The 13,033-nt window shown below is 45.8% G+C and overlaps 1 protein-coding gene across 2 annotated transcripts in view; it reads left to right on the top strand.

Annotated features, from left to right (window-relative positions):
- The first annotated feature begins 10,504 nt into the window (after nt 1-10,504).
- The window catches only part of GNA12 (G protein subunit alpha 12), a 112,900-nt gene continuing 110,371 nt past the window's right edge, over nt 10,505-13,033 (top strand). Inside the window, exon 1 of one of the 2 annotated variants that reach the window (XM_070566207.1) lies at nt 10,505-10,927. In XM_070566207.1, the coding sequence (XP_070422308.1) occupies nt 10,616-10,927 (312 nt within the window). In that variant the 5' untranslated portion in view covers nt 10,505-10,615. The remainder of the gene's footprint in view (nt 10,928-13,033) is intronic. The other variant, XM_070566206.1, reaches the window with a different exon arrangement.

Genomic DNA, 13,033 nt, shown 5'->3' with positions numbered 1-13,033 from the left:
CATGGGTGAGATCATCAGCCAGAAAGACAACTAGCTCTCTCTTACAAACCCTGGATGGCAGCATCCTCGAGAATCCCCTTGTCCACTTCCAAGAGAAGTTACCAAGCTCATCCTAAAGAAAGGCCCCTCTGCCATCTCTCAAGGCCCCTGGGGACCAGACCTGCCTGCCATCCATGAGTCTATCCATCCATCCATTCATCCTCCATCCGTCCATCTATCCACTCATCCACCCATCCATCCATCCATCAGTCCATCCATCCACGCATCCATCCACCCATCCATCCATCCATTCATCCACTCATCCATCCACCCATCCATCCACCCATTAATCCACCCATCCATCCATCCATCCATCCACTCATCCATCCATCCATCCATCCATCCACTCATCCATCCCTCCACCTATCCTTCCATCTTCTCTTCCTTCCTCCTTTCCTGCTTGCCTGCTTTCACCCATCTACCCAACAAACAATGATTGAGTTCCTACTATGTGCAGGCACAGGGGCTTGAGCCCTACATAGATAGACACAGACTCTGCCTTAGGGACCTAATTTGGGAGACAGACATTCAACATATAATTACACAAATAATTTTAAGTATGATAAATGCTAGGAATGAAAAGTATAGGGCACCAGCAGAGAAGATAATAGGAACTGGGCCTAATTTGGGGGTGTGATGGGGAAGTTTGGGGTCAGGAAACGCTTCCTGAGAATGTATCATTTGAACTTAGCTCTAAAGGGTGGATCTGGGAGGTAACTGAGCGTGGAGCAGTCTTCTGGGCTGAGGGAATAGCTGGAGCAGAGGCCCTGAGGCAAAAGCAATCTTTCCTCGGAATGTGAGCCAGGATTGCCAAACTCTCCCGGGGTGGATGAGCTTGAGTGGAGGCAGAAGGAGGAAGCAATGGTGACCCTATTCTTAGTCATGCAAAGGGGCTGCACTGGAGAGGATGTGATGCTGTAAAGGGAGCTTAGGGTGTCAAGCGAGGCCAAAAGACTGGGATTCAAATTCTGGTTCTGCCACTTCCTCAGTGTGTAATCTGGGGTGAGAGATTTTACATTGTCAGATTTTACATATTGTGATATGAAGATAATCATAGTAACAATAATTAACATTTATCGAGATCTGACTTTGTGCCAGTCCTTATTCTTAGGACTTTACATATGTATCTCATTTAATCGTCAATGATTTCAACCTTGTTGCACTATTGTGGTACCATTATTATTCCCACTTTACAGACGAGGGAAAATGAGGCGCAGTGAGATGAAGTAATTTGCTCAAAGTCCCACAACGAGAAGAGGAGAGAGCCAGGATTCAAATGCAGACAGATGGCCCCAGTGCCCATGCTCCTTTTTCTTTCTTTTTTTTTTTGGTTAATTTTCTGTGATTTTTTTTTTTAAGATTTTATTTTTCCTTTTTCTCCCAAAGCCCCCCGGTACATAGTTGTGTATTTTTAGTTGTGGGTCCTTCTAGTTGTGGCATGTGGGACGCTGCTTCAGCATGGCTTGATGAACAGTACCATGTCTGTGCCCAGGATTTGAACTGACGAAACCCTGGGCCGCTGAAGCAGAGCGTGCGAATTTAACCACTTGGCCATGGGTCCAGCCCCTCCATGCTCTTAACTATTAGACCACATTGTCACATGGAAGTTGGATCAGTGAGGATAAATTAGGTAATGAGGGTACTTTGATGCAGTAACACGTAAGTTTAACAAGCCGGACTGAATTTACTTAGAAGGTGTATTTTTAATTTCCATAACTTTGGAGTTTTCCGAAGATACAATGTCAACGATATCAAATTTAATTGCAACATGGTCAGAGAACGTGGTCTGCATGACATCAATCCTTTAAAACATGTTCAAACTTGCTTGATGGCCTATGGGGTCAATATTGGAAAATGTTCCTTGCATTTAAACAGAATATTTATTCTCGAATTATTGAGTTCTCTGTTCAACATACATTTATTAGGTCAAACTTGTTCATTGCTGCTTCAGTTACCTGCTGGTACATCACAAGCTGCTCTAAAACTTAAAGCAGCTTAAAACATTTTTGGGTCATGATCCTGGAACCTGGGCTGGGCTCAGCTGGGCAATTCTTCTGCTGGTCCTTCCCATGTTTTCAGCTGCGTATTGACCAAGCGCTTGGCTCAGCCGGGATGCTGGCCTGCCTGGGATGCTCTCTCTTTCCAAACAGTCTCAAGGTCTTTACCTTTTCTGATGGTCTCTCCAGCAGAGTGGCTGGATTCTTAAATGGTGGCTCGGGCCTCCAAGAGCACAAAAATAGAAACCGTCAGGCTTTCTTAAGTCTCAACCCTGGAACTGGCAGAATGTCACCTCTGCGACATTCTCTTTGTCAGAGCAAGTCCCAGGTCACCTCAGTATTTCCCATCTGGCTCCCACTTTTGTCATTGAGATATCAGCTCTCAGTTTGTGTGGTTCAAGTGGAGGGGCTGGCTGCCTAAGGGCGTGAATGCCAGAAGTGGTTCATTTGAAGCTGTTAATGGAATAGACCACCACAACTGTATTTTTCAACAGCTTGAACTATTAATTACTAGAAGAGGTATGTTTAACCCACACCCTCACTGCAGCAATGATGGGGGATTTTTCAGCTTCTCCTTGAGATTTTGTCAATTTTTTTGCCTTACATATTTGAGGCTATGTTATTAGCAGCATACAGGTTTACAAGTGTTATATCTTACTAGTGAATTAAAATTTTTATTGTCTAAAATGACTCTCTTTATCACTAGTAATGCTTTTAGACTTAAAATCTATTTTGTCTCCTATTAATAAAAATATGTCAGACTTCTTTTGGTTGGTATTTGCCTGGTGGTCAATCTCTCTGCATCCTTTTACCTTGATCTTTCCTGGGCCATTAGGTATGTTCTTTATAAACGTGTAGCTGGACCTTGTTTTTGTTTTATCCGGTCTGACAGTCTTTGTCTTTCAACTATTTTAGTTTATTTACATTTATTTTGAGGAGTCATGTATGTGTGATTTATTTCCAGCTTCTTGTTTTGCTCTCTTTGTCCTGTTTTTTTTTCTTTTTAATTCATTTCTCACCTTCTTTTGCATAGATTGATTTTTGTTTCCTCGTTCCATTTTTCCTCTCTGCTAGTGTGGAATTTATAGACTCTATTCCTCTTGTTTTTCTGTTTACCCTAAAAATTTTTAACATAAATATTTAACTTGATGAAGTTTAACATTAATCAAAATATTTATTCTCCTCTCAAACAATTCCAATATCTTAGAACATGTCAATTATGATTGCCCCCTCCCAGCATATATGCCTTTAGTGTCCAATGTTTTAGTTCTATTTTTTCTTAACTCTACAAATTAAAATTATTATTGTTGTTTAATGCAGTGAATGATACGAATCATCTCTATGTTCACAAAATGTCCACCATTCCTTTTCATATGTCAGGCCTTCCTTTCAAGATTCTTCTTCCTTCTTCCTGAAGCACACTGTATTAAATTATTAGGGTCACCATAATAAAGGACCACAGGCTGTGGGGCTCAGAAAACAGAAATTTGTTTTCTCATAATTCTGGAGGCTGGAAATCCAAGGTCAAGGTGTCAACAGTGTTGATTCCTTCTGAGGCCTCTCTCTCCTTGGCTTGTAAATGGCCTTCTTCTCCCCGTGTCTTCACAATGTCTACCTTCTATACATGTCTCTGTCCAAATTCCCTTTTCTTATATGGACACCAGTCATATTGGATCAAGATCCACCCTAATGAGCTCCTTGTAACTTAATCACTTCTTTAAAGGCCCTGTCTCCAAACATAGTCACATTCTGAGGTCCTGGGGGTTAAGACTTCAGCATACGAATTTGGGGAGGAGAAACCATTCAGCCCATAACACATATTATTAATATAAAATAATTTCCTGTTTTTATTTGTTTGAAATGTCCTCATTTTCTCGAAAGATACTTTTACTGGGTTTACAATTCTAGGTTAATGGTTATTTTCTCTCAATGCCTTTAAGGCAGTATTTCCCATCTGGCTCCCACTTTTGTCATTGAGATATCAGCTCTCAGTTTGCGTGGTTCCTTTGAGGAAGGCATGAGTTAGTACACACAAAGTGCTTAGAATAGTGCCTGGCACCTAGCAGCTATTATAGAAACAGTGGCGTTTACTATTTTCTCTCTGGCTGCTTTTAAGATCTCTTTGTCTTGACGTCTTTCAATGTCACTCTGGTGTACCTTGCCTCGTCCTCATTCTCTCTATCCCCCTCGGGAACTCTGGTTAGACACATGTTCGATACCCTTCCTCTCTCTTTCCTGCCCCTCCATATCTTTGTCTCTTCCGGATTCACAGCAATTTGTTCAGATCCACGTTCCAGGTTATTTTCTTCATCTGCGTCTTAATCTGCAACTTAAGATATCTATTAAGTTTCCATTTCAATTATATTTTTCACTTTTAGATGTATTATTTGGCTCTTTTCACATCTTTCCAGACATTTTCTATGTTCTCTTATTCCTTACTTATACTTTCAATACCCTCTTTAATTTCTTTAGAGATATTAAATATATTTATTCTATGATCCGTGTTTGGTAATTCCAATATCTCAAACCCTCGTGAGTGTGATTCTGCTGTCTGTAGTCTGGGCTGACTTTCACTCACGATGCCTTATTTTCCTGAGGGTTTAGTGGTTTTGTTTCAATGTACACTCCCTCTCCTCGAAACTGAATCTGTTGATAAAAGATTGATATCCATACTGTTGATTTCACTGGTTCACTTACACTGGGGTACAGTCCTTCGTGGTCCTGGGTTTGGGCAGTTGTCTCCTATCAGACTCGCCACCTTTGACGATCTTTCGGTGTTATCTCCTGTCTCTCACCTGCGGCCAGGAAAATAGAAGGTCGAGCTTACAAGGGTTCAACAGATGTCCTCAGGGAGGCTGGAGGCTTCACCATGGATCAGCTTCACTCTTTGAATTTCTGCTTCCACTGTGATTTTGGCCCCTGAGCCTTCCTTCCTCAGCTCAGTGACTCTTTTAAAAAAAGCTTTGAATGGTTTATACAGCTTTCTTAATTGTTGCTGCAGGAGGGTTAATCTGAGAATTTGATCTACTATACTGTCAGAAAAGGAAGTCTCATTATTACTTCTTTAAATATTTCCTTTCCTCCATCTCCTTCCCAGCTCCTTCGGGAACTTTTGTCATCCACGTGTAACTCTCCTATCCTTCCTCTCATGATTTCCATCTTTTGAGACTTTTCCTCTGGGTTTTGAGATATTTCTTTCATTTTATCTTCCAGTCCTCTCATTTTTTTCTCAACAGTTCTCAATGGTTACCACTCCCTCTTCTATTAAAATTTTTTTAAAAATCATCAGTTGTTGTTGTTGTATAATGTCTTTTTAGGCCATGACTATTCTCTTAAGGTGGGATGATGATGGTGACGGTGATGGTGGTGATGATGATGGTGGTGATGGTGATGATGGTGATGGTGATGGTGATGATGGTGATGGTGGTGATGATGATGATGATGATGGTGGTGGTGATGACGATGGTGATAGTGATGATGATGATGATGTGGTGATGATGGTGATGGTGATGATGGTGATGGTGGTGATGATGATGATGATGATGGTGGTGGTGATGACGATGGTGATGGTGATGATGATGATGATGTGGTGATGATGATGATGGTGATGATTATGATGATGATGATGGTGACGGTGATGATGATGGTGGTGATGGTGATGGTGATGGTGATGATGGTGATGGTGGTGATGATGATGATGATGGTGGTGGTGATGACGATGGTGATGGTGATGATGATGATGTGGTGATGATGTTGATGATGATGATTATGATGATGATGATGATGATGATGGTGATGATGATGATGGTGATGGTGATGGTGATGATGATGGTGGTGATGGTGATGATGATGATGGTGATGGTGATGGTGATGATGATGTGGTGATGATGATGGTGATGATGGTGATGATGATGGTGATGGTGATGGTGATGATGATGTGGTGATGATGATGATGATGATGATTATGATGATGATGATGGTGATGGTGATGGTGATGGTGGTGATGATGATGGTGATGGTGATGATGATTATGATGATGATGATGATGATGGTGATGATGATTATGATGATGGTGATGGTGATGATGGTTGATGATGGTGATGGTGATGATGATGGTGATGATGGTGGTGGTGATGACGATGGTGATGGTGAGGATGATGATGATGATGGTGATGATGGTGATGATGGTTGATGGTGGTGATGATGGTGATGATGGTGATGATGGTTGATGGTGGTGATGGTGGTGATGATGGTGATGATGGTGATGATGGTGATGATGGTTGATGGTGGTGATGGTGGTGATGGTGGTGATGATGGTGGCGATGATGGTGATGATGATGATGATGGTGATGATGATTACGATGATGATGGTGACGGTGATGATGATGGTGATGATGGTGATGATGGTTGATGATGATGATGATGGTGATGATGATTACGATGATGATGGTGACGGTGATGATGATGGTGATGATGGTGATGATGGTTGATGATGATGATGATGGTGATGATGATTATGATGATGGTGATGGTGATGATGGTGATGATGGTGATGATGGTTGATGGTGGTGATGCTGGTGATGATGAGGTAAAGTTTTCATCTATTTACCGCTAGTTGAAATGTCCTGCTCTATCTTCTTCTCTGTGGCACGCGGGGCCACTTAAGTCTATTTAAATTTTCTTTTTCCCACGCAGAGCTCTTTGGCTTTCGGGGGAAGCTTTTAGGGTCTCTTTTTTGGTGGGAAAACACAAGGTAACATGCAAGATGCTGCTCCTCTGATGAACACCAGGAGGAAGCTACCAGGTCTCAGCAGTTGTAGTTGTTGGCAAGCTCCTATTCTCAGGGATGAGGTGGCAGGGACCTCCCAGGCCCCTGCCCCATGCAGCTCACCCACACTCTCCCCAGGCCAGAAAACCCTACAGGGACCTCATAGGAGAGCACATGCATGAGACCCAAGCAGACCCCATTCCTTTTTTTTTTTTTTTTTTTTAAAGATTTTATTTTTTCCTTTTTCTCCCCAAAGCCCCCCGGTACACAGCTGTGTATTCTTCGTTGTGGGTTCTTCTAGTTGTGGCATGTGGGACGCTGCCTCAGCGTGGTCTGATGAGCAGTGCCATGTCCGCGCCCAGGATTCAAACTAACGAAACACTGGGCCGCCTGCTGCAGAGTGCGCGAACTTAACCACTCGGCCACGGGGCCAGCCCCAGACCCCATTCCTTTTGGGAACCCCAGGCCTCTGAGCTGCTGATCCCCTCACTCCCACCCAGTGAGAGAGTGAAAGAGTCCTGTGACTGTCCCCTTTTCTAGGATCCCAGAAGAGCTCGCCATTGCACATGTACATTCCAGGCCCTGCCATGGGACCCTCCCTCCTGTCTGTCCCTTAGCTCAGGAGGTGGAATGGAACAGGAGTTGAAAGGAGCATTCAGGCCACTCTCCCACCCCCACCCCTCCAGCAATTTTTAAACACACAGTGGCCATCTGTTTACAAATTTTGGTCTTGCTTCTTCTTTTTAGGAACTGTATGTTATTGCATTTCTATGGCTGTACCTTAATTTATTTAACCCAACCTTTTCCCGTTTTTTTTTTAATATCCTATAATGTATTGTCCTTATAGATTCTTCATCATCATGCCATTACTATTATTCTAAAATTCTAAATTTTCAGTACCTGATTCCCAAAGCTCCATGATGATGATAATAATAATGTTAGAAATTATTGAATGACCATTATGTGCTAGGGCCTTATATGTATTACTGAACACCTTATCACAGCCCTATTTTATCCTGATTTTACAAATAAAGAAACTAAGTCTCAGAGAGGTTAAGTGACTTATTTAAGGTCACACAGCTAATAGGAGGTGGTGCCAAGCTCCAGCGCTCTCTTGCTTTTCCTCATCTCATACCCCGCATGGAGGATACACTGGGTCAGGTTTCCAGTCCGGCTTCTGCAACTTAGTAACCATACTTCCCCTGACAAGTGACGTTAGCTCCCTGGGACCTAGATTCTTCTATTACCATAATCTCCGCCTTGCCTCCCTCCCAGCGGGGTTGAAGAGGACAAATGACATCATGAGTTTGGAAGTGCTATAAAAACTATAACGTGCCATACAAATGTAAGGGATGATTAAGAGATTATTACTGAGTACACAGATAAGCTTGTTTACTTCAGGCACCTTAGCCCTTTGACAAATGTGAAGGCTATGTCTAGAGACCTTGTCAAATCCCTAAATTGGATACCATATAAAGATTGTATAAACATAGGCATAAATCTGTTTACAAAGATACAAAGTTATTTGTAAATGTTGTCTGGAGCATTTGCTCGAAGTGTTTTGTGAATCACCTTTCCTTAATTTCTTTGAACTGAATGAGGCGCTATCCATGGTCCACTGCCGAGTTCCACATTCCCCTCTTTATTTGTCAAAGGTTCCTATTTTCTGTCTAAGAAACGTTGCTTTCTGAGAGAAGCCTCTCTACTTTCTCTTCACTCCTATCATAAGACTAGTGTTGAAACAAAGAAACAAGACTTTCTTTTTCATCGTTTTTGAAGGATTACAAAGTGCAAGATAATGTGTTGACTTGTAAGCGATACAAATTCATGCCTCAATCAATGACAAATGCCACAGATCACGGGCATTCAAGGTCCTCTGAGAATTCAGATCTCTGAGTTAAATCCTTGAGTATCACGGTTCTATGGCAGAAATTATGGATTCCTTTAGTCTGCTCTCTGCCAGGTGACTCGAGCGGCCTGGCTCCCTAACTAATGTGTAAGTTTCTTGACACAATGGCTGCATCTTTTCCGTCTTCAGCTTCCTCTCCAGAAGTCCCCAGTGCTTGGCGTTTTCATGATTATGCAAAAATTATCTCTAGACCCGAGCGACATCACATTGACTGATCATTTTTTTCTGTTGTGCACATCCTTCTGTAGAGGCAGACGGATGCAGTGAAAGAGCAGGGGTCTAGTCGGCTCTTGCGTGGGACCTCAGGTCAGTCAGTGTTTGTAGACTGGTCTTTATTTTATCCACCTGGTGTGAAGGAGAATTGGGACAGGACGATCTTTGAGACCTGTTTAATTAAGTAAACAAGGAGGCCATTAGACTGAGGCGGCTCTCATGCCTTGGCGGCCTGAGTAAGCAAACCAAAATCTAATCCTGTAAATGCCTCAGGGCTACAAAATCAAAATGCTAATGACAATCAATTAGAAACAGCCAACTAGCCTTTAAGCTGTAGCCCATCAATGATTTCCTTCTTTGCTTCCATACTTTTTATAAGTCTTTTCTCCGGCTCCCTTCCCTAGAGCGCTCTAACCACTTCTAGGTTGTCCTTGCCAGACTTGAATAGATTTTTTGCTCAAATAAACTCCTAAAATTTTTAGTATGCCTCAGTTTATCTTTTAACAGACCATGGTTCCCAGATCTGGCCAATCACCTGGGGACAAAGAGATATCTGAGCTCCTTCCAGGAGGTTCTGACTCAGACTCCATCTGAGTCAGATAAGAAGCTGTGATAAGATGACCTAACACTTAGCAAGAACTTACTGGGGCCTAGGCACGGGTGCTAAGTGTTTTGCAAGTTCATGTTCTCCGTTTATATTTTCACGACCCTATGTGGTAGTTGCTATTACGGCCCCCATTTTACAGAGGAGGAAATTGAAGCTAAAAACAGGAGGGAAAGAAAGAAAGAAAAGAAAAGCTACTTAAAAGTTTATGCAACTGGTAAGGGGTCGAGTGGAGATTCCAACTCAGACCGAGCAACTCCAGACCGCGCTCTCAATCACTGGGCTCCGTAAGGCTTTTTCGAGGGGTTTCTGGTGATTTTGATGATTAAACTCTTTAGATTTTAGAAAAGCTTTGAGAAAAGCTACCGAGAGAGCCACGACACTCTCAAAGGGTGCATTTATTTGAAATGTATGTGTCATCCCCGCGCCCAGCGTTTCTGGAAGTAAAATGGTTTGGGAACAGCTTTCTCTCTAAACATAAGACGCGCAGGGGGACCTCTTGTCAGCATTCCCCATCTTTCAGGGAACGTGGAGTCCACTCCGCGAACCTCCTTGATCTCACAGGTTGACCCAATCTGGGAGCCCACGGCGAGTCTTTCTGTACACCTGGCACTTCTGGTCCCGCCCCGATTCTCGAAACCCCCAATCCCAAGCCCGCTCACCGTGATTGACGTGCCCCTAGAGCAATCAAGATCGGTCATGGCGGGCGGCCGCCCCGCCTCCCCGACGACCCCGCCTCCCTTTCATTCTGCAGGAAAGAACCTCAGCCCGGGCGTCCAATGAGAAGCGCCTCCACCCCAAAGGTCCCGCCTCTTTCGGCGCCGACCCCGCCCCGAGGGCCGGAAGGATGCCCGCCCCTCTGCGTGGCACGGCCCAATCGGAGGGCCCGTTCGTCCGGATGGACGGCAGCCGGCCCAATCGCCGGGCCTCGGGTGGCGCCGCCCCGCCCCTCCGCCGGGGCCGAGCGGCTGGCGAGAGCGGGCCTCGGGGCGGCGGCGGCGGCGGCGGCGGACGCGGCCTGAGGGAGCGGCCGGTGCCGCGCGGGGCTCGCCTCGCCCGCGGCGGGGTCCATGGCCTGAGCGGCCATGTCCGGCGTGGTGCGGACCCTCAGCCGCTGCCTGCTGCCGGCCGAGGCCGGCGGGGCCCGCGAGCGCAGGGCGGGCGGCGGCGGGGCCCGCGACGCGGAGCGCGAGGCGCGGCGGCGCAGCCGGGACATCGACGCGGGGCTGGCCCGCGAGCGGCGCGCCGTGCGGCGCCTCGTCAAGATCCTGCTGCTGGGCGCGGGCGAGAGCGGCAAGTCCACCTTCCTCAAGCAGATGCGCATCATCCACGGCCGCGAGTTCGACCAGAAGGCGCTGCTCGAGTTCCGCGACACCATCTTCGACAACATCCTCAAGGTGCGCGCGCCCCCGCCGCCCCGCCCGCACATCTGCGCCCAGGTGCGCCCAGGTGCGCGCAGGGGCGGCCCGGGGACCCCCGCGCCCCGGCCGGGACCGCGGCCCCCACCCTCCTCCATCTGCCCCCTGACCCGGGTGCAGCTCCAGATGCTCCCAGTCTTGGGGGGCCGGCCAAGGATGCGCGCCCCTGCTCCCCGTCGGCCTGATCGCCTTCGCCTCTGCCCTTCTCGGGGACTTGGGGGCGGTGGAGGCGGAAAAGCTGGCCAGCTTGTGGGGATTTGGAGGGGCTGGGGATGGGTGGGGAGTCTTGGTAGTGGGGAGGGCCCCCCCTCCTGGACTCCGGGTCGGGGACGCCCCCCTGCGCGTTTCTTGCTGCCGGCCTCCTGGGGTCGGGGAGCCATCCTGGGCCTCCCCTTCCAGTAAGTGCAGAAGAGCAGTGTGGACTGCAGGGGAAACCGGCCGCCAAGTCTCTCCTTTTAAGCTGTGTATTGGGAAATTTTCAAACAAGATGCAAAGTAGAATAGAACGAACTCTGTGTACCCACGCCACCCCACCCCCCACCCCAACTTCAGCAACGATCAATTCGGTGCCGGTCTTGTTTCCCCTGTATCCTCTGCGCCTGTGTTCTTTGAAGCCAATCCCAGACATTGTAAAACTTTATTAGAAAATGTTTTGGTATATATCGCCAAAAGATAAGGCCTGGCTTAAAAAACATAGCCGCGGTACCCTTATCAGTCTCCAGCCTTAAAAGTTAACAGTAACTCCTTAATATCCTCAAATATCCTGCCAGTGTTCCAATTTCCTCCTTTGTTGCCTAATTGTTTTGTTTGTTTCCATCAGGATATAGATTAAATCCTTACATTGCAATTTTTAATATCTCTCTTAAGATATCCTTAAGATGTTCTCCTGTCTCTCGCCCCATTCTTATTTGCAACTTATTTGTGAAAAAAAAAAAAAAAAACAAAAAACTGTACAGTGGACAAAGTCTGGGTTCTCGTCTCTCTGTCCTGAGAACCTGTGCTACACAGGGTCCCAAAGAAAGGAAACCAGGAGCAAAGTGACGGGGAGGAGAGAGTGGAGTCTATCCTGCACCTTGATAGGGTCCTTTCCTCCTTTTTTATTTTTTTTTTTTTACTTTACCTCTGCCCTTTTCTTGTCCCCTCGCTTACTCTTTCCCAGACCCATTTTGGGGAAGCCAAATTACAGGTATGAGGGAAGCTGTCTCCGAGCAGAGGCAGAAGGAAGCTAGCTTGTCATACCAGAAAGCTGCCTGGAGACTAGATTTTATGGCGCCCGAAGGACTTTAAATTTAGCAAAGGGCTGTAGAAACCCCGTCCGTCGGGTACATTTCTTTCCCTTCAGCCCTGGGGAAGCGCGGGCCTGGGAGATGAACGGGCTCCTCGCTGGGGCCTGGATGCTGGAACCCTGGCCGGACGTCCAGGCCTGCCTTCCTCCAGGCTTGCGTCAGCACCAGTATCCCCACTTTATGTATTTGTTATTGACCTACTTCATTTTAAGAGAAATAGCTCTTTTAGGATCCTGACGGGAAGAGAATAATTTGAATGATAAAACACCCCTTTTCACCTCTTTCAAAAGCCTGCCTGTGAGTCAGCGCTCTGGCCCAGTGCTTCATAAACTTTAAAGGCTGGGTGCCCAGTGTGATTCTGGGGATGGGCTGTGTGTTTAAAATTCCCCTCGTCTTCTGGGCTAAAGTGCATTCGATTGTCTTTCTCTGTCACAGAGCCAGATTTTTGGCTGCTTTTCTGAACTTCCGAACCAGGCAGGTGTAAGAGTATAAAGATTTGGCTGACTGTCTCCCTGTTTCTTTCAACTCGGGAGGTGGAGAAAATGTTTAGAAACGTAGAATCTTAAATCTAAATCAGTGTATTAAGTGTGTTTTGGAAAACTCAGTCTTAACCTTAACATTAACTTTTACTGACTTCCTTATCAACAGAAGCAGGATTTGTTAACCGCTATCCTACTTTCCTTCCCAACTTTTTTTACTAATTGTGGTTCCATATTAAACTCACTTTATCTGTTGTGACTCTTTCAATAACTAGTTAGAAATTCAGCTTTCAGTTTAAACACAAAAATTACCCTCCCCCC

The sequence above is a fragment of the Equus przewalskii genome, chromosome 12 (assembly GCF_037783145.1).
Source record: "Equus przewalskii isolate Varuska chromosome 12, EquPr2, whole genome shotgun sequence".
NCBI lineage: Eukaryota > Metazoa > Chordata > Mammalia > Perissodactyla > Equidae > Equus > Equus przewalskii.
This window is presented reverse-complemented; position numbering and strand designations above follow the sequence as displayed.